Raw genomic sequence first — 21,871 nt, forward strand, 5'->3', positions numbered from 1 at the left:
ATTTAAAAAGAGTCCTTCCCCTTTTTAGTATACCAGATATTAAAGAATCTTAGGTTCCACAAAGACAGTAGCAGAAACTCCAATGACCCTACAGCATGAGGAGTACCTACTTGACTAGAAGTTTGGAAAAATCTCAAATGGCTCTAGCTCTCAGTGAGAAAAAAAAATCACCAATTCTGGAGGCTGAGAGAAATAAATTTTGGGTTACCACACACTGTACTTCCATGGTCCAGTTTGCAATACTTAGATGGTCCAGTTTGCAATAGAAAATTACAAAACATAAAAAGAAACAGGACAGTATGTCCATTAACAGAAAAGGAGTTTGACAGATAACTGCCCTTGAGGAAGTCTAGCATTGGAATTACTAGTTAAAGATATTAGCTCAAGTACCCCCTATTCAGTGAAATACAGGAAACCATGGGGAAAAGCAAAAAGAAAATGCATGAACATGGTGTCATTGTTCGCTAAAGAGGTACAAACTATAAACACCAACCACACTCCAAAGCAAAGCAGTATAATCACTGAGATGAAAAGTTTACTAGAGAGGCTGAGCAACAGATTTGAGCAAGAAGGAAGGGTGTGTGTGTGTGTGTGTGTGTGTGTGTGTGTGTGTGTGTGTGTGTGTGTGTCAGAGGATTTGAAGAGATGGTGACAGATTTGAGCAAGAAGGAAGGGTGTGTGTGTGTGTGTGTGTGTGTGTGTGTGTGTGTGAGAGGATTTGAAGAGATGATGAAATTACCCAGAAGTGCAGAAAGCAAAAAGGACAATAGAGACTAAAGGGGCTGGCCTGTGGGACATAGATAAACATGAAGTCCTGAAAGAATAAAGCAGGTAAGTCATTTCCAGATGAACAAAACTAAAGTTCATTACTGATAGATTGTCCTACTGGGGGTGCTACTAAGACTCCTTCAGGCTGAAAGAAAATGACACTGAATGGGAATTTGAAGCCACAATGAAAAAATAACCATTAAAGGTAGTTTTATAGGTAAATATAATTCTAGTATCGTTATACTTCTAGTTGGTTTGCATTTTTATATTTTCCCTGTATGATTTAAAATTAAACTTCATGTAAAGTATAAATGTGTGTTAACAGAAAGATGAAGCCTGAGTCAGTAATTATATTGCAGGAAACAACAAGGGAGAAGATACTCAGGGCTGGGATCTGAATAACATGGAAACTGAATGGAATTGGGTTAGATTGCTTCAAGGCTAAGTGTTAGTTATGATCCCCAAGTTAAGCAAGAAAATAACATATAAAAAAGTGAGTCAAACTGAGCACACTGAGAAAAATAAATATCCAAAAAGGCAGTAGGAGGGTTGGAAAAAAAAAAATGTCAGGGGCAATCCTAATCCTTCTTAATCAGTAACCACATACAATACCAAAGGATTAAGTTGTTCTAAAGACAAAGATTGGTAGATTGGATCAAGCCAAACAGGAATCAGATGATATACTATCTATAAGAGATTAACTTAAAATACAAGGACACAAGAGAAGTAGAGGGTAAAGGTCTTTCCAGGCTCTCGGCCTCTTATTGCAAGAATTGAAAATCAAGGATCACACAAATGTGCAGAAGAGCAAGATAACTTCATTTGAAACAAAGAAATAGTGCAGGTTTCCCAGGGAGACACTTTCATGATTGACAGGAGGCCATATGAGTGAAAACACTCAAGAGCCCTGATAATTGTCCCAGGCTTCCTTTATGGGATTCAAGAAGAGGAGGAGCTGGTTACTAATGGGTACACTTGGGTGTTTCTCTGTTTTGATTGGTATATTTGACTATATAATCATTTTCCTGCACATACCTTCCCATAATGCATTTGTTTTTTAATCATATGCCCACCCAATTATACAGAGACATGAAATGGTAAGTAAGGGATTCTCCATAAGAGATTACTAGAGGACATAGTTATATCTAACTGCACATATACCCCAAACCAATTCAAGCCAGATTGGCCTTTCTACTCTGATACCCAGATAAGTTGAGAATAGACGTAAGTAGAAACTGTCAACATTTGATTGTTACTAGGGATAGGGAGCATACCATGGTTCAAATGGGAGTACATGTAGCCTGATGTAGGTGGGGTGTATTGAGGTTTCTGAGGTTGTTAGGTGCAGTTTGGAGAATGGTATGTGTGTATAGCACATGCAGATGAAGGAACTAGGCTGCCCAGTGCATTACTACAAGAGAGGTATGTATATGTGTGCATAGTCAAAACCAAATGGGACCCCAAACTAAACTGTCTCCTGTGCTTTCTGCCTCAGATCTGTTATACAAAGAGTAAGTACAGAGAAAGCCAATGTGGCTTTCTTATGGTGTTTGAATGAAACATTCATGACAGCCAAGGGTATTACATTTTGGTAAAAGGACTAATACAACATTTAGCAGTTATTAATATACACACTTGAGCCCCAAAGTATATAAAGTAAAAATGGACAGATGTAAAGGGAAAATAAGCAAAAATATTTGGAGACTGACACTATATTTCCAAGAGTAGACATAAAAAACACAAAGAAAGCAGATAAGATAGCATATGCCTATATAGGAGGCCTAAGATGGGAGGATCCTTTAAGTTCAAGAGTTTAAGATCAGACCTGACAATATAGTGAGAAAGTCTCAACACAAAACAAAAAGAAGCAGACATCAAACAGAATATTATCAAGGAAATGTAAGACTTTAAGAACAATATAAACTTAACCAACTAGCACTTGGGAGGTGGAGGCAGGAGGACTACTGCACATTTGAGGCTAGGCTACAATCAGTTTCAGGCTAGCTTAGGAAAAAGGAAAAACATTACAAACTGGTTAGAAATAATAGATACAAATGGATCTGCCAAGCAAAAGTGGTAAAACACACTTGAAAAAAAAAAAAAAAAAAAAAACTACAGGTGCAGACCTTAGATCAGGCAGAGGTTTCCTTTTTTTTTTTTTTTTTTTTTTTTTTTTTTTGAGACAGCTCTGACTGTCATGGAACTTGCTTTGCAGACTGGCTTTGAACTCACAGAGATCTGCCTGAATGGTGATTCATACCTCTAATCCAACATTTAAGAAGCAGAGACAGGCTTATGAATTCCAGGCCAGCGTGGTGGGGTCCATAGCAAGACTATCTCAAAACAGCAAAACAAATTTCAAATTTAAAAAAGATTTAAAAATCTTTTTAAAGGTGTGGTGGCACATTCCTGTAATCTCACCATTCAGGGGGCTGAGGTAGAAGGACTGAAAGTTTGAAGTCAGCCTGGTCTACATAATGAGGCCCTGTCTCAAAACAAACAAACAAACAAACAAACAAACAAACAAACCCTTTTGTGCATTAAATGGTGTTCTCTAGAGCAACATTTCTCTGCCTGTGGGTCATGACCCCTTTGAGAGTCACATATCCTGCTTAACAGATATTTACATTATGATTCGTAACAACAAAAGTTAGCAGTGAAATAATGTTATGGTTGGGGTCACCACAGCACAAACTGTATCAAGTGTGAGGAGGGTTGAGAACCACTGAACTAGAGGGTGAAAGGACAACTGACAGATGAGTGAAGATACCTGAAGATCACACATCTGATAAAGAATGAATACTCAGAATACATAGAAGTACAGTTCAAAAAAAAAAAAAAAAAAAAAAAAAAAAAAAAAGTACAGTTCAACAGTGAGCCATTAAAATGGGTAAATTTAAGTAGACATTTCTCCTAAGGAGAGAGCTACAAGCTCTTGAGAAGATGACCAAAATTGTGTGATGGAGAGATGGCTCAGTGGTTAAGAGCACTGGCTACTCTTGGAGAAGATCTGGGTTCAGTTTCCAGCATCCACATGATAGCTCACAAGCATTTTTAATTCCAGTCTCCGGAGATCCAATGCTCCCTTCTGGCCTCCATGGGAACTAAGTACCACATGTAATTCACAGACATAGATGCAGACAAAACATCCATAGACATAAAAATATTTTTTAAAAGACAAAATTTTTGAAAAGATGACTAAGATCTTTAGTTTTTAAGGAAGTGCATATAAACCTACAGTGAGATTCCACTCACACTTTTTTTTAATTGAAATTTTATTATTATTATTTTTTATTTTACATGTCGATCCTAGTTCCCTCTCTTTCCCTCCCTCCCTCTTGCCCTCTCTGTCCTCTCACATGCACCCTGACCACCCTCCCCTCCCATCCCCTACCCCAATTCCACATGTAGGGCAATGCCATCCAGGTGGGGTCATGTAAATCTGTCAAGTCATTTGAAGTAGGGACTAGGACTTCTCTCCTGTCTCTAGGTTAAGGGAGTATCCCTCCATGGGGAATGTGTCCACAAGGTCCTTTTGTGCACCAGGGATACATCCTGGTTCCACTGTCTGAGGTCCCTTAAAGTGCTCAGTCCTTCTAGCTGATGCCCATATTCAGGGGGGCCTGAGTCAGTCCCACGCTGGATTCCCAGCTATCAGTCTGGGGGCCCATTAGCTCCTCCTTATTTCAGGTCAACTGTCTGTATGTGTTTCTGCAACCTGGTCTTGTCCTCTCTCTCTGCATCTGGATTCTAGTTCGACTCAGTGTTTTGTTATGGGTGTTTGCTTCTGTTTCCAACAGGTACTAGATGAGGGCTCCATGATGGTGGATAAGTTAGTTGTTGATCTCACTATCTGGGAAGGGCATTTATGGTAGCCTTTCCATGGTTGCTCAAATTGTTAGTTGGCAGCAGTCTTGTAGGTCTCTAGACCTTTCTTTAGGTTCAGTTTTCTCTTCAAATGAATAATGGCTCTTTCTTTGATGTTTGTTCTCTCTCTCTCTCTCTCTCTCTCTCTCTCTCTCTCACACACACACACACACACACACACACTTTAACCATCTATTAACATGTACACAAACACAAAATCATAGGCATTGGTGAGGATGTGGGGCAATAGGCTGCTGGTACACTGCTGCTGCAAATGGAAAGTGATTAAACTTTGGAAAACTCTTCAGCACGTCTCAAGAAGCTGAAGAACGGCTTCTCATCTGACCCAGAAGTCTTACTCCTAGCACTGAAAAAAGCCTGAACTGACATTGTGCATGAATGTTCAAAGCAGGAGTAATCACAAATTCCAAAAGGAGGAAACAACCTGTGACCATTGCCACAGGAATGGACTGAGAAGTGTGCTATATATACACAATGCCATATTATTCAACTATAAAAAGGAATAAATATTGACATATTGCACAATATAGATGGAACTTGAAAACACTATGCCAATTGAAATAAGCCAGTCATAAAAGACAAATATTGTATAGTTCTATTATTGGCAGTCTCTAGAATAGCCAAATTTATGAAACTTGATGGTAGAATGAAGGCTACTTCTGAGAGAAGAACTGGTAGTTATTATGTAATGGATACAGAACTTCTATTTATGGTACCAAAAACTTTCTGGAAACAGGGTGATGGTTCATAACAGAAACATAATACTATTGAATCATACACCTAGTATGGCTGTAATGAGAAGCTTAGTGCTAGGTGTGTTGTAGCAAGATTTTTTTCTTTTAAACTAGAAATGGGATGAGTGGGTGGAAATGACAGGTTTGGCAAAACAAGTGGCAGGGGTAGCCATACACTTATGGCAGCGTTGCCTCTAAGGCTTCTCTGCTATCTGCACCCTGGCTTCTTATGCTTCCCTGCCAGCCTCAGTGGGCAGGCCCACTCTGTTGCTATGGGATGAGACCCCTGTGATCAGCTGCCATGACCTTGACTGGAGGCATGAGAAAGGTGCACAGTAGTTGCCAAGATGCCAAAGCTCAGGGCTCCTAGGGGCCAGGAGGCAGAATTAGCTGTTAGAATACAGGGGTAACAGGCATCAGGGGTCAGTGACTGTGGTGATGGACTAGGTGATGACAGGAGACCAAGAAGTCTGAAGGCCTTGTCAGATTCAACCAGCATCCTGTCCTTAACCCACTCTCTCATCTTCTGCCATCCCTCAGGCTGGAGGGGACGATGGCATGGCATTACTTATGGAATTAAGGAATCCCAACACCAGTGATACCACCCAGGATAGTGAGGACTGGGCATCCTTGGGAACTGTACAAGTTGTAGCTGCCACAGAGTGACAAGCATGTGTTTTCTCCTCAGAAACAGACTGAATTTGATCTGATTACTGTGAAGGACCGGCCAGTCTGAGATGCTGTCTGCCATGTGGAAGGGCCAAACCTGCCATGCATCATCTTGATGGCAAGCTTCCAGGAACCCAAGAGAGCCTCTGGAGGCCTCACTGAGTCCAGAACCTGCTGCTGCCCTAACCACCCTCCCTCCGCCTGACACTTCTAAGCAAGTAGCAAGGGGTTCTCATCAGCCCATTTTCCCACTGTGCAGGACCTCTCTTTTGCCTCCCAGGCACAAAGTGGTTCAGATTGCATAGCTTTAGACCCAAAATCAAGTTTTTAGCATATACAGCTAACTATATACGTTTAATAAAGCATCCAACTGCAGACATTCTCAATACATAGGAACTCGGGTAGCAAAGCAGTACAGCTCTAACAGTGCCACATCTGTTCTCTGGGAAGCCGAGACCATAGGGGCCCTCATCCTCTGCAGCAGCAGGAGTCACAAGCATGCTCAGAACTGCTTCAGGCCCAGCCACACTTGCCTCCTCATGGAACAGAACTCTTGAAGAGATTTCTGCATCACTGGAGGCAAGCCACATTCATACCAGGCTTGCCTTTATTCTGACTGATAGAGCCCTCTGTTATCTTCAGTTCTGAACACAACCCAGCTATGAGATTACCACTGGATGCTTACTACTCTCTTTAGTTAATCATAATTCTGATTTTTCATGGAGTTTGAATCATGGATCAACTTCTCCATTATCAAATCAACTCAAGAAACCATTGTTGTAAAGCCCAGTGTACTGACCTACATGCTCCCTTCATTCAGCCCTTCAATTCAGACTCCCTTAGAGCAAAGGGAAAGTGGGCAAGGTAGAGCCAGTTGCTGTGGCTTTGGCCATCATAGTGCTGTCAATGCCTCCTGCGGGTCAGAAGGAATTTCACCGTGGCTGATGGGAAGAGTAAGGCTGAAGGGCTTGTTGAGTTTTTAAAATGACCATAGCTGGAGTGGTCTTGAACATAAAGACCTGCCGTTGGGAATCCCTGACAGAATGCCCTTGCCACACACCAAGGGCCTGTCCAGCTACTGGTTTCATGATCCAGAGGTGCTGGACATCACTGGATGGTTCCTGGGAGGTGTTTTTAAAGTTCTAAATTTATATTCCCAACCTGGGCAATGAGAACTCTCTACTTTTGCCTAAGCCTCGTGTCCATTGAATTAAAATCTCAAGAAAAGGTGCCTTTGAAACAATGGAAAACTTGCTTATGGAGCTGTACTAAATATTAAAGCCCTAGTATTTCCAAGGCTGGCTTCTCTAAGAACAGTGGATAAAGCAGGGCAGGGGAGGGACAAAGATGACAAAGGATGTGTCATCCATGACCTTACTTCTTGGAAACTCCACCAGGAGACCCACAAGCAGGGCAGGAGTTTTAACCAAGAATCAGTGGTCAACTTCTGGTGTTACCTTCATTCCCCTCGCAAGAGTGGGGAAAGTCTGAGGACGAACATGGCGGCCTTCAGCCTTCTAGGAAAGAGGGCTTTCTTTGTAACCCAGAGCCCTGGAACCATTAGATGTTTCTCTTGCCTTTCCTGTCCCCATTGGGATGACCTCACATTTGTCTCAGATTGGGGTTTTTGACTACTTGGCAAGTTTTGCAGCCTATTTTTGTATCTTTTCTGTTTGGGGAGGGAAGTTATTTGGCTCCAAACCTCAAGAAATTGGAAAGAATGGCGAGTGCTTTCCTTCAGAGGACATCTAAAAGTACATGCAGACTTACATACCCATATATACAATACACATACTTATTTGATACTTATAAAAACATACATCTGATGTACAGATGAGCTTCACGTGGATGCCCTAGGGGGAAGTAGCCTTTGTGTGAAGACATGACAAAACCCTGGGCAGATGGAGCAGCAGAAGAAGCCATCTCCTGTCTAAGAAAGCGCCTATGTTCTTACCTGAGCCCAGATGCCTGCTGACTTCATCTTTAAAGCCCTGCTGCACTAGCTGAATGGTAGACCCCATAAAAAAGGTCTGAACCATTTACATGAACCGAAAAATTAAGTCACTTGGTGCACACTATGCTGGACACAGATAGCAAGCAGCCTGGTCCCAGACCCTGGGCAGTTTTCTGGATGGGAAGCTGCAGTAACACTGGCCCCAACATACCTTTCTCAGAGCTGGTAATGGCAGGACTGCCCAGGTAAGGAATCCAACAGAGTAAATGGACCTTGTTTGTTTCTTTGGTTTGGGACGGGGAAGGGAAGTTGTGGGCTGGGCCTTATGTGTGATAGATAATGAAGAGGGAGGTGGACACGGAACAGGCACTTCAGGGAAGAGCTTTGGTGCTGAGCATGAGTGCCCTGACAGAGGAGTAAGGGTGTAAGCTGGCAGCTACCAGGCCTATGGCTACTATGCGACAGATCACAGTAGCCTTTTACAGTTGGAGGTCAAGTTGTTCTGTGTGCCTTCAGTAGAAGGCTGGCTGTGGGCTGCAGAGGTGGGATGGAATGTGCTTCTTCTAACAAAGCTTGCTTTGTAAGACAAGCCTTACCCCATCCTCTGTACTCGATTGGATTCACCAGAGGCAGGTTTGTTGCCTGTATTATGTTTGTTTTGTTTTTCTGCTTACATAGGATTGTTACCAATCCCCATTCTAACAGAAATCTGAACTTATATGTAGGCTTTGCATATTATTTGTAATTTTTTGATCAGAGATGTTTCTTTTGGGAGTTGGGTGTGCCAGTTTGGGGAGTCCTTTCCCTGGATGGCTTGAGGTGTACTAGTGACTATTCTTGTACTTTTCTCTTGGCTGAGTGACAGCAGCTGAGGTGGACAATACCTTAGCCTGAGGCACCCTTCCCCATGGAAGCAGAGTTGGGTGAGACCAGATAGACTTCTGTCCTGTCCTCCAGTCTGTCCCCAGCTGGCCTTGGGTGTGGCATGCCAAGAAGCTTAATAGCACTCTCTAGGCCCAGAAGCTCTCAGAGAATGGACTTACTCTGTCAGTAGCTAGGCCACACCTGTGCCCCTCCCTGCTGGCCCTACTTCACCTGTCACAGAGCTGCTTTGTGTGGAGAGTGGGAGGCAGCCTTTCTGGTTGGTCTCTTGTGTTGTCCCTGTCTTGAGCCATTGCCTTTTGTCTTCCTTATCGCTGTATGGACCAAAACCCTCAGATTGGAACAGCTCAGTCAGTTCCACTATCACAGCCCAAGTGCATAAAGACACTTCCTGGGAAACCAGCCACGAAGAAAATCCTAAAACAAAACTTAGAATTTGTGTTTTCCCTGAAGCCCCCACCCTTTCCCTGCTGCTCCCCAGGGGAAAATGTTGGTTCCATCCACTTTTGCAGATGAATTTATATTACATTCACTTGCAAGTTTCAATTGTCTGTAGGAGTCTTGTAGATATATGAAGGTCTTTGCTTAGATCATCCTGGCTAAGGTTTGGCAGGCTGCCTGGTTTTCCTTACTCCAGAATGGAACCCCCTCTTCAGTATCCCTGACTTAGCTTCCTCTTCTTTTTCTCAAGAGCTCACTGCTCACCACCATCCTGCCCAGACCTTTATGTTTCCATGTATTCTAGCACTGGAGCCCACAGGCCTCCTCTAAGCATAGGTCTTCCTGAGACTTCAACCTGAATTATCCACACTGCAGTTTGCTTTGCCCTGGTTCAGTGGAGCAGGTAAATGATTGAACTGTATACTCCAGGGCTAATGAGGCTGTTGGGAGTCTTCAGTGGAATGTCTGGATTTGGTATTGACTGAGTAATGTGACAACTGATTATACTGCTTGCTGTTTCGATTACTACCTGATTAGCTAGAAATCCAAATGGACCTGAGTCCTCAGAATCCATTTCTGTGGGATTTTGTGTTCCTAGTGCCTGGCCACTAAAGTTGGCTGCATGGAGTGACAAGCCCAGGTGCACTCAGAGCCCAGATCCTGCACTTGGTTATGAAGCTCACAGGGTGTATGGTGTTAGGACCGAGAACCTGCTTTGGGGTCTGAATGCTTGTCAACACTAGCCAGCAATCTTATGGACTTAGCCCTCCAGACTTGAAAAACAACACAGATTTTTCTGGGTCAGGGTCTGACAGGAGCACCTCTTCGCAAGTCCTCTGAAGTCTGGAGCAATGGTGGAAATCCAGAAGTTAGGAATGAGACTAAGGCAGATCCTGGTTGTCAAAGGACAGAAGTAGGCACCTGCTTCCTTTTTCAGACTCTTGTTAGGATTTGCAGGGCTGAATGGATTCAGGGTAGTTACTACTTGATGGCTCTGCCCTCCTTGAGCTAGACATTGCTCCTACTCTGGCAGGAACCAGGCAGAGCAGGAGAACAGGTATTTGGCAGGGACTGTTTGCTGCATGGTGTCTTCCTGCTGTTTACAAGGGTGGGCTGATGGCAGGTCAGGACACCTGAGAGGGTCCTGCACATTTACCTGCTATCAGTGCCTCTTTTGTCAAGTGATTGGTGTACCATGCACATAGATGGACACCTGTGCATTAATAGCTTTTCTTGGTCAATGCCTTTTGACATGTATTCCCTTCTATAGAAGGTGGATCAATTCAGAATTACTCTGTACAACTGGAGTTGAAGGTAAAATGTCTACGATAAAACCTGCTCAGACACTAAATATAGAAAGAATTGCCAGTGCTAGATCCTTCCCAAGCAAGTGCCAGAAGTGACACTGTGCATTTGGCAAAAGGCTGTTATAATGTGGTCCCTTTTAACCTTCAGTTTGTGCTTAGAGAGGCCTTGTTCTTGTAGCTTCTTTGACTCAGGGCCCCATGTGAGGCAGTTGGCTTCAGTGAGAGCCAGCACCCATCCCTCAGCAGGGTTTGAGCATGAGTTGGGTTGCTCCTTTTGAAATTGGGTGGGCCAAGGGCAGCAGTGGTCACTAGGGCAGTGATCTCTCTCCCATGCTTCTAAGTAGCCTGCTTTGTTCAGCTTTGCCAAAAAGGTCAGACTGTGTCATAATGTTATTAAACAGAGAAAACGGGCCAACCTTTCTCTGGCTCCTACTGACTATTGTTCTTTGAGCTGTCTTGACACAGCCCTTGAGGAGTTGGGGAGGCTGCCAAGGGCCTGCAGAGTCCTTGCTGATAATGTCCTGGTTCCTGGTCCCCCAGAACCTGCTTTATGTTTTGATCTCAGTATAGATGGCTTTGTTCTTGGGGGCCAGACTGCTGAGCAGTGTGATGGGGGATGACTTGAACAGTTTTCCTTTGACGTGCTTCCTGTCTCCCAGGAACAGCTGAAGTAACTATGCTGGTGCTAAGTGAGGGGCAGCTGTCCTGTTAATGGCGGGGGAGGTCACCTGCTACTGTGACCAGCTATGAGAGCAAATTGAGAAATAGCTTATTCTGTCCCATAGGCCTTTGTGGAGTAGGAATTTTCTGTGTGGTCTTGGCTGGCCTGAAACTCACTTTGTAAACCAGGCTGGCCTCAAACTTGAACACTTCCTGCCTCTGCCTCCCAAGCACTGAGGTACAGGTAGTACCTGGGTCACACCTGGCTGGAGTATGGGAACCCTTTACCTGGGAAACACCTGAATAGAAAGATGGCCTTTGCCTTTGGTGTGGGCTGTGGAGCTGACCTCCTGGGGCTGAGTCTCTGGGCCTCCTAAGGTCCCCCATGGGGATGCTGCTATTTCTAAGATGCAAATTGCACATTTCCTAGATTTTGTATCTGCAAATTTGGATAAGGGATGGAGTGAGGGACAAAACTGCTTATGTAGTTTGAATGGGCCTCAGTGGTACTTCCAATCTTTTGACTGTTCCTAAATAAAACTGTACAGACATTTCTTATCTACTGTGTGTGTATGTGGTGGTGGGGGGATTAATAAAAAGCTGAAAACCTTTTTATTTTATTTATTTATGCAAATCTGACCTTAAATTGATAGATATTGGGGCTTCCCTCAGCACCTGAGGAAAACATCCCAATTCACCTGTCTTCTCCCTTGCTGAGCTTACTGTATGGCTTCCACATGAAACAACTGTAGACTTTTAAAACTGTGCCGAGTCAGCCAAGTCTGATCTTAGAGCCATAGGACATGGGCAAGTTTTCTTGTGTTCCTTCCTTTTTCTAGTGAGAAGAATTGTCAGTAGGACATGCTGTTTGGTAAGGACAGCTTGTCACTGTGCAGGAAGACCCAGGAGCCTTCTAAAGGACCAGGGTGAAACCCACACCTCCAAGACTTAAGCAATGAATTTTGTTGGGATGACCACACTGGCCTATCATATCATATAAGGACAAGGGACTCCCAAAATGAACCCACCTGGGAAAGAACAAGGGTAGCAGTTAAACAGCATCAGGGCCTGCTGTTTCCCAAGGCCAGCTCAGGTCCTAAAGGAGTGTTGCTTTGTGTTGAATCTAAAGGCCAGGTCACTGGACTGGCTTAACTAGTGTAATATCATGGAGCGGGCTCTTGAATCTGGTGGGCAGATTCAGAACACGCTGGGTGAAGATGGCGGCGGCAGCCACCTGAGAGATGTGAGAAACAGGCTGGCCCATGGACATACATCCTCTGGGGAAGCCTCTAAGGGTCACTAAATGTGACACTAAAATGTAAGGCAGGTCTGGACTTGTTTTGGTCACTAAGTTATTTTGGTAAGGTAACCTCATACTCACTCCCCACCCTTCAATACATCTGATATGGTCAGAGATAATAGATAAGTTGAATGACAAGTGGCTGTGTAGTCCCAGTCCTCAGCTGAATCAGTTCAGGGTGAGTCCGGCCAGAAGTGAGCCCCACCCCCGCTCTAAGGGCATGGCCTGTAATGAATTTTCTTAGTAGAGGCCGCAAACTTGTTTCTGCCTCCTAACCCTAGGGTTTGCAGTGCTATGGCAGGAGGCAGAATGCCCCTGAAGAAGTTGTAAGGCAATGAATGATCTCTTGTTACGTGTTCCCGAGCAATCCCTCTTTATGTGTCACTGTCCTGCTAGCCAAATACAAGGACACTATTCTTGGCTTGTGTTCCTGGTACCACTGATTTCCTTTCCAACCCTTCTCCTTTGATCTCCTCTGCCCAAGCCAATGGTTTTCAACCTGACTCATTTTCATGCCCTGAGGAGCGTGTGAATACCCATACAAGCCCCAGTGTCAGTATTTCTCAGATGCACCCAAGCATGTGTTTAAACACTGCATGGATTGGATGAGTCTCTACAGGTAATAACCCACTGGATGGAAGGCAGTTAAACCAAGCTGTCATATGGAGGTACACTGCTTATATCAGGTAAGACAGCCACAAGGTGCTAAGACATTAAGACCCAGGTCATTTCTCCCTCATCAACATTTGTCCCCTTTGCTGGGTCTTCTGGGTCAGTCAACAGACGTCAGGAGCACCTGAAGGATTAGGAGATGAAACTGGCACTTAAGTCTGCTCCAGTGAGAGAAGGGTCAAAACATGACTGGAATGGAAATGCGGACAAGTGAACCACAGCCTGGAAAGCTGCTTAAGGAAGGCAGGGCTGAGCCTATCCCAGAAATGCAGGTATGGATTGAAAATTAAAAGTGCTCAGCACCAAGCAGAGCTGTCACACATCAACACTGAGGACCAGCAGACATGGCTCCTACCTTCTCCTGGGCCACAGGCTCAAGTGTGAACTCAGAGCTTCTGATACATCCCACCCACTGTTTCCTGGGTGTGGTAGGATCCCTTCCTGTCTGTGACAGCACAGGAAAACTTTACAGCACCTCACATTGTGGGACCCCCCACCCCCACCATAAAATTATCCTGTTGCTATTTCATAACTAATTGCTGCTATTATTGTAATGTATCTGATATGCAATACCCTGAAGGGGCTGTGACCCACTCGTTGAGAACTACTGCTTAGATGACCGTTACAAACCAGCCCGCCAGCATTCAAGTACTTAGTGCTATGTGATTTGAGGCAACACCTAGTTCAGCACAGGGTACATAGTTGTTACTCTAACTGGCAACACATAGGTTTCCACACAATAGACTGAACTTGCTCCTAGGTGGGGTGAGCTTCAGCTATACCATCAGAAGATGAAGTGGCAGAGGTGGCCTCACATTTCAGAACCACAGGAAAGAGCTGCATGTCTTAGAAGTCTCCAGGCATGCCCCATACTTTCTTCTAGTCTCAATGTCACCATACTTTCCCGAGGCTCCAAGAAACAAAGGAGTTAAAAGAAAAAGGACATGAGGATGATTTATTTGGCAGTCAGATCTTAAAGGGCAGCAGAACTAGCAAATGGCCAACCCTGAGCCCAAGTGTGGGCAGTGGGTTTGCGTGTGCTGAATGCTGGCTATGCTGAGGCACCTTTGCTCCCACGGGCCTAGACCCCACCCTCTATTCTCAGAGGTGAGGCTGCATTCCCAACCTTCTGTCTTCTGGGCATCTTTTTACCGGCTACACAGAAGCTGCACCTAGCAGCAGCTTCATTCGGTACCTACTGCCTGACTCCACCTACCAATTCTCCATTTCATTCCTAAGAGAAAGCATAACGAGTCTTCTTTGCCGTAAAACAAAGAAGCTCACCAGGGTAGACATTGCTCTTCTCTCTTCCTGCACCCCAATACAGCCACCCCATAGAGCAGCTGTTCCCAAAGGCTTTATGCTGGGGCTTCCTTTCCACAGTGAGGGGCAGGACTGAATAACTTAGTTACAATACCACTGAGAAGAAGAAAAAAATAATACTGCGATTTTTATCATGATCCCCTGTATCTTTCAGGCTGGGTGGCATCCCCAGCCATGGGCAATGCGCCCTTGTGCTGTGTCTTCCTCCTCGGGCAGGGCAGAGCCTTCTCCTTAGACCCTGCATTCCTCAGTCCTGGCTCCAGGGACAAACTGCAGGGCATCTACTCTTTCACCCTGACCAGCTGTGGATTTAAAGCTACAGGACAATGTAAACTTTGTTTCCCTAGCCCAGCAAGGCTCTTCCTCCTCCATTCTCATGAATGTCAGCAGCTCCTTGGAGCCTCCTATGCCACCAACTGAGGCAACTTCTCTCCAAGGGGCTTCGGCCCTGGTCCTGGCCCAAGATGGAAGGACCCACCTCCACATTCAGGGCCAGATATGTGTGCTTAATGCGAGACACAGTACAGTTTTTTGCCTTCACCCAGAGCTGGGCATGGAGGCCCAAAACAATACATCCCATTAATGGCTTGGTTTTGTTTAGCCTTCACCGCTGGAATCCAGGATCCAGGCTGCGAGACCAGGTAGGCTTTACAGTGGGCCACTCCCAGAGAACCTAGTTCATGGCATTCCACAAGGTGGGCAGCACCTGCTGCTCTCCAACAAGGTGGGGGCACGACTAGAGGCGGTTGTCTCCATTGACCCGAGTCCTTCTTGGGGCCCTGAACAGAAGTGAAATGTCCTTACTGGCCTTGTAGCTAGATAGGACAACCCAAAGACAACAGTTACTGCTTTTCCATACAGGAAAAAGCTGCCAAAGGATTGACCTCACAAAGAGTGCTGTTCTTTCTGGTTCCAGCACCCTTCCTCCAAATCCCCACACTGGCCAATTTCCCTTTAACATTCCTCACCTCCGTTCCCGACTGTCGAAATGGTCTGCTAGATGCTCTTGAGAGATGCGGAAATCTTCAAATGGCTGCTGGTATCGGGCTTCAAAGGAGCCTTCCCGGGCCCGGGCATGAAACAGTTGGCTGGAGGCATCTGAGGCCCGTTCCCGTAGGGATGTACCACTGAAGGGACTGAGGTCACCGTTCTCCTGCTCAGCAAGGGGAAGTGTACAGCAGTTGAGGTTTCTTCTGCACCTCGGGGGAGGGGGTGTGGGCTCTCTGCTCACTCTGCTACAGAGTGGCCTGCTGCTCGGGCCAGCCCACTCTGCTGAGGTTACCTTAGCAGGGAAAACGTCGATCTTGATGAGTAGGGAGGCCAACTCCAGGTCTTCACTGTAGTTGTTCTTCAAAGGCACCGCCCTGTATCCTAGGAGAAAAGCCTGGCTCTCAGCCTCACAGGTGTCAAGCAAGTGGGTCAGTTCCACCCTGACAGCAAGACCAAAGAACATCGTGGCAAGGGAGATTCCTCACCTGTCTTAAGGCCTTTTACTGGGAAAGTAGCCTGAGCCAAGAAGTTCTGATCACTAAACATGTCTTCTTCATACACCACAAAGCGTAGAAAGGCAAACTCAGGGTTACTGATCTGGAAGTGGAAGGGCTTAGCTGGCCACACAGGGTTCAGTCCGTTGTCCACTGTAGAAGCAAGGGCAAAAGCTCAGGTCACATCAGAAGGCTGGGTTGACTGCTAGAGAGAGGTCTCTATCACCTTGGGAGAATGACTGGTAATGGGGGAAGGCTGACTGACCTACAAACTCTGTCTTTTGCTTGGTGCTGTCGTACTCTGCTCCAGCCACCTCAATTTCCACAAAAGGACACACGATACCTCGGCCATTCTTTGGCAGATGCCTGGCCCCCAGCACCTGTGAGGCAGACAGGCAAAGATAGGATAACGACACTCTTCCAGCTCCCAACATCCTCACAGCAGAGGCTTGGGCAGCAAATGAGCCATGGAGGCAGCATGCCCCCTGCTGGGCCCTGAAGGTGCTGCCCATTAGGCCCCTCACTGTTCCAATCCAGAGCAAGCTGTTGGCTGTGAAGATTTGAGCTTTAGTCAAGTATCGTGTGCATTTTACAGTCCATTTCATGTTAAAACCATGTCCGCTCCAACATGGGAAACTTTTAAATTATTTCCCATTAGGGGGAAACATCTGGGAAGTAGCTGTCATGTCCACCTATGGCTCTGTACACCCAGGCTGTCCTTATTCTTTCCAGACTCTGTTCTGCTATTCCCACAGCAATGGTTTGGCTGACCCTTGTCACAGATTTTCAGCAGACATGTGCTAGGGAATTCTATTCTAGGGACCAGGTTCTGCTTGCTCCTGCAGACAGGAGTCTAGCCCCTTCCAGCCTTATTTCTCCCAGACTCTTCGGCCAGGTAGTGACTTTTCATAGGTTAGCTTTAAGTGGACAGCCTGACTCTTTTGTGTAGTAACTAACCATGGTCAGCCTGGCCACCTCTGGAATCCCAATCCTCACAGAGGACCTGGAGCTGGCTTTCCACTTAAGACAGTTCTGCTTCAAGCTCAAGAATAGTCCCAGATGAGTTTCCTTCCCCCACTCAGAGCAGAAAATGCAGCTTACTTGTGGCTCTGTGCCCTTCCTCACTTGAGCTGACCCACTTGGTCCCCACCTTCTTAGCAAGTCTAGTATCAATACTCCTCATAAACCTTTTCCCACCCTACAGCACCCAGTTGAATACACCCACCTCAATGCAGATGACACAAGGTTCCAGACCTCGGAGGCTGCTCTTGTCAAAGGGGTCAAAGGCTTCGTCTCTCATGGTGTTTGGTTGCAGCACATAGCCACAATGCCCACCAGCCATGAAAAGGGCCTGGTTCATCTGCATAGGCTTGTCTGGAAGAGTGGGGTTACAGTGTATTCCAGGGAAACTGCCCTAAGTGTCTCTCCCCGCCCACCTAGGACCCCTCACCTGGAGTCTGAAAATTGAGTGCTACAAGCTGGCTACCACAGATCCACATGGGCAGAGGATCGTAATTGGAGGAGTCCAGTCTCTGACCCTTGGGGTAGATTCGAGAGAGCTGCAGCCGATTGTACTGAAGGAACTTCTTGCCTTTGGCCTTGTTCACATACTTCTCAGCCTTGGTTTCCGGAAAGGAGGACATGTCCCGGTAACAAGCACGTTCTGTGCCAATCTCTGAGCCAAAACAGTGAGAAGATGTACAGAGCAGGCTCCTTGGGCAGTGTGTGTGAGAGGGCATTAAACACCGCTCTCATACCACTAGCCCTCTGGGTACATGCACACCACACCCAGCCCTGCCTTACTCTCTTCATCAAAGGGAACAGGCCGGCAGTAAACCACAAGCTCAGAAAGCTCCAAGGCAATCTTCTTCCGCCTTTCCATCATCTTCCCCTCAGTAAGCTGGTGAGACACACAAAGCCAAGCTAGAGCCCTGCCCTCCCCTTACACCTTTCACATACCAGCAGACAACAGACGAAACTACTGGTTCCCAGTTTCAGCCCAAAACTTCTTTTCCTTTGTCTCCAAGGGCGCTCTTGGGATAGAAGCCTCACCATAACTTATGTCCCAGATGACCACATAGGAAGCTCAAGGTAGGCAAGGCCTTCCCAGTAATGCTTTCTGATCATTTTTTCCCCCAGCCTCATCCTTTAGCAAAAGCATTGCTTCCTGATTCCCTGAAGCACTTAGGCCTTAAGCCCACTTGGCAATGTCTGTAGCTAGGATGATCTTTACCACTTCAATGTCCCCACAGCAACACAATCTTCCTCCTCTCCCAGACCTGTCTCAGCTGCAGCCTGCTCAGACACCTGGCTTCTGCTGTGTCTCTTTTCCTCAGTCGGTGGGTGGCTCCTCTATTTTCACTCTACTTCCCTCTCTAGCCTAGACCCAGGAGCCTAGTCCTCCAGCCACTCGTTCTTTCAGGGCCTTGCCCTCCAGGACACACTGGCAAAATCCTCTGCATCTCAACCCTTCCCTGCTTGGCTCAAGGTATTTGTTCTCCAAACCAGGCACAGATCTACTCATTAAATACACTAGAGGACAGCCTCAAAGCTCAAGTTCCTAGACATCTGCAGATGCTTCACCAGGCTTAGCTGAAGATGCCAGGCTTCCTTCAGAAAGCTGGTCCTTCCAAAAAAATGCAGGCTACTCAGCATCCACAAACTCCAGCCCTTCATGGTTAGCCACTCCAGACTCCTGAATTACCACCCACTGTCATCTAACCTAGTCATGCCACTAACAGACCCCAATAGGAATTTTAGCTGCTGCTGCTGCTAAAACCAACAGATATCTACAGATTGTCACTGCACCTCTGCAGCCCCCAGCACAGCAGCGTTCCACTACCATGGGTAACTGCATTTCTCTGCCTGTTGTTCAGGCCACACACTGTCACAAATGTCTACCTGAGCCCTCTTCCCGCCTTCACCACATCACCTCTCCTAAGCCTGATTCTATTCCTGCTGCCAGCCCAGGACCTCTCTTCCTCTTGCCTTATAAAGACTCCCTCAGGTGACCCAGAGGATCTCCTGTCCAAGACTCCCTAAGTACATGAAACTTCTGTCTTGAGTGTTCTTGTGCGTCCCTTATTTAAGGTCAGGCCACAGCATCAAGCAGCAGTGTGCTTCCTGGCAGGACCACATGCTGCCCTCACGGCCCCGACACACCTTCCACACGGCGGCATTTCTCACCCTGGCATCTGCAGTCTGGGCCACTTCCCGGATCTTTTTCACCCAGTCCTGCAGTTCCTCCTGTGAGTCAGCGGCAACATCTAAGGACCAGTGAGCCACCGATGCCATACTGATGGAGAAGACGAAGAGCCGGTTGTTCTTGCCCTCAGGACGAATGGCTGTTGAGGGTAAAATAATACAGGACTAGGAATGTTCTCTTTGTCCTTCACTCTACACCTTCCTAACACTACAATCCTTTAGTACAGCTCTTCACGTTGTGGTGACCCCAACCATAAAATTATTGTTGTTGCTACTTCAAAACTATTAATTTTGCTACTGTTAGGAATCATAATGTAAATATCTGATGTGCAGGTTATCTGATATGTGAACCCCCCTCCCCCCGCAAGGGGTCATGATTCACAGGCTTAGACACTGGCTCAAATGAATTCATTCTATTTCTTCCTGGCCACACTTTATAAGTAGACAAGACTAGTATACAGATCCAATTTACAGAGGATACTGTAGCTCAGACATATCATAGTAACTGTGGAGGAACCAAGGCTCCAACCCAGCTGTGACTCATACCTCGCTCTCCCTTGGGGCCAGCCTTTTAAAACCTGGCCTACCCCATCTCCAAGCCTCTGTCACAACCCTGTGGCCAAAACCATTAGGACTAGATATCAGGTTGTACTTAGCATCTCTGCCAGCTTTCTGATTCTACTATATCTGGCACAGGTAATGTGCAGGGTAAAAGTTAGGGGTGACAAGGGAGCCTGGGATTTCCAGTAAGAGTAGCCTCTGGCGGGGGGTGAGGGGGTTCAGCTCCTGGCTTCCCCGGAGCAGGGGGAACCATAAAGACACCCCGATGCTGAAGGAATCAGACAGGAACTGGAACTCACCAATCTGACAGGCCGGCACATCTAAGACCCCCCGCAGCAAGTCCCCCAGTGGGCTGTTCTCATCCAGGTGCTGTAGGAAGCAAAATCACAGCACAGTCGGCACGGCTGCTGCATGCATAAATAAGGGAATTTCTGCATGTGTGCGACTACCTTTTGGATATACTCATGAGCAGCCAAGTGTGACACAGGTACAATGGAGACTATGAGTGTGGCCAACTGGCTCACATGTGACAGGAAGGTCTGGGTGTGACAGAAACATGAAAGAGAACCTGGGGATGGGGAAACCTGTGACACTGTGTGGTTCAAGACATACCTCCCTCTCTGGCTCTAGGACGGCTGGGTTGATCATCTCCTCCACATAGTTTGAGGGGAACCACAGCTGCTTCTTCCCACCATAGTCCCCTCGCCACCTGAGGGAACCACAAGGTACTGACTCCAGCAACCACCCCAGACTCCCACAGGATCTTCTTGGGAGTGCCCACACATATGTCAGACACTGCTACTGAACATGAGACAGTTACTCTCAAAGCATACTGTCACAGTATTCTCAGCGCCAGCTCCACGGAGTTCCTGGACCCCCATCCCACCATACCACAGACGCTCCAGCCTGGAGGCCCTGGCTCACCAGCCACCATCTTGCTTTTCCACATTCTGTATGATGGCACTCTTGGTAAAGGTCAGCTCATCCTCTCTCTGGGCCTTGTAGTCAAAGAGGGCTTTTACTGCACACTGCAGAGGTGAGATAATGGGACTGTGTGGAGTAAAGCAGAGGGGCGGGCACTCCCCATCACTTAACCCAGTGCAGCACCTATGCCTGGGCTTACACCGGGGGAGGGATCACCCTTAGCAAGCATTCCTAGACACAGTTCTCCATGCCATCCTATAGGAAGTGTTAGGACAGGAAGACAGGACTTTCTCCAGGGAACCTCCTGGCCACCTAGGTGGAACCTCTGGAGTCCTGCCCAGGGTCTGCTCCTAGGAATAAGGCTGGTGGGTCAATAAGAGTAAGTGCAGTCCTGTGTACCTCCCTACATAGTGAGGACCCTCACTCGTTTCTAGTGGCACTCTGGCTGCTAAAGAGAGGGAACAGGGATAGGGCAAAACCAAAAGAGCCTGTCTACTAGATCTCCATGACGAAGGCAATGACTGTCCAGAGTGCCGTCTAGCCCATCCTACTACCTATCCGTGAAAGACACGGAGGTCACTCTGAGGGAACAGAGCCACATGTCTCTTACAACCTCTTCAGTCTCGAAACCACAGCCATTACTTACTTCTACATACCACAGGGGGCCCAGAATACAGAAATATAAGCCCCACACAGAAGGGGATCCCTCCTTCCTCCTGGCTTCCTGTGTCAAGGACAGATATTTACCTTGAAAGTTGGCATAGGGTTTGCCTCCACATAGAAGCCAGGGTTGCGGCCCTCGTACAGTGCCCCATAATCGGGTTCCTGGAAACAGGACACATTGTGCTCTGTTAAAGCCCAGCACTGAGATAAAAGTTGCTCGCTCACACTTGCCTGGTTTCTGAAGCACAACTGGCCCTCTTCTATAGGCTGTCTGCCCCTATCACTGACACTTGGCCTCCTGGAATCCCTCAACCCCAAGGGAGTGAGCGTGACCGTGGACTGTCGGCCTCACCCTCCTTTTGGCACTCTTCCCCGAGGTCTGTGACCTTGGCCCCTGAAGACCTATTTCTGCTGCTGAGCTGCCACCAGCACCGCAG

At 46.7% G+C, this 21,871-nt stretch overlaps 2 protein-coding genes across 2 annotated transcripts in view; one reads left to right on the forward strand and one right to left on the reverse strand.

Moving 5' to 3' along the window:
* Zhx3 (zinc fingers and homeoboxes 3) overlaps positions 1–11,861 on the forward strand; it is a 108,112-nt gene extending 96,251 nt beyond the window's left edge. Inside the window, exon 4 of the mRNA XM_051187329.1 lies at positions 6,079–11,861. Coding sequence (XP_051043286.1) covers positions 6,079–6,089 — 11 coding nt within the window. The 3' untranslated portion in view covers positions 6,090–11,861. The remainder of the gene's footprint in view (positions 1–6,078) is intronic.
* A 2,342-nt stretch (positions 11,862–14,203) lies between these two features.
* Plcg1 (phospholipase C gamma 1) overlaps positions 14,204–21,871 on the reverse strand; it is a 31,512-nt gene continuing 23,844 nt past the window's right edge. The window contains exons 21-33 of the mRNA XM_051187343.1: positions 21,519–21,596; positions 20,772–20,875; positions 20,460–20,556; positions 20,147–20,216; positions 19,269–19,426; positions 17,886–17,982; positions 17,533–17,757; positions 17,308–17,456; positions 16,348–16,462; positions 16,074–16,235; positions 15,881–15,969; positions 15,567–15,751; positions 14,204–15,377 (exon numbers count right to left, since the gene is read on the reverse strand). Coding sequence (XP_051043300.1) covers positions 15,335–15,377; positions 15,567–15,751; positions 15,881–15,969; positions 16,074–16,235; positions 16,348–16,462; positions 17,308–17,456; positions 17,533–17,757; positions 17,886–17,982; positions 19,269–19,426; positions 20,147–20,216; positions 20,460–20,556; positions 20,772–20,875; positions 21,519–21,596 — 1,572 coding nt within the window. The 3' untranslated portion in view covers positions 14,204–15,334. The remainder of the gene's footprint in view (positions 15,378–15,566; positions 15,752–15,880; positions 15,970–16,073; positions 16,236–16,347; positions 16,463–17,307; positions 17,457–17,532; positions 17,758–17,885; positions 17,983–19,268; positions 19,427–20,146; positions 20,217–20,459; positions 20,557–20,771; positions 20,876–21,518; positions 21,597–21,871) is intronic.

Source organism: Phodopus roborovskii, unplaced genomic scaffold, assembly GCF_943737965.1.
Source record: "Phodopus roborovskii unplaced genomic scaffold, PHOROB, whole genome shotgun sequence".
NCBI lineage: Eukaryota > Metazoa > Chordata > Mammalia > Rodentia > Cricetidae > Phodopus > Phodopus roborovskii.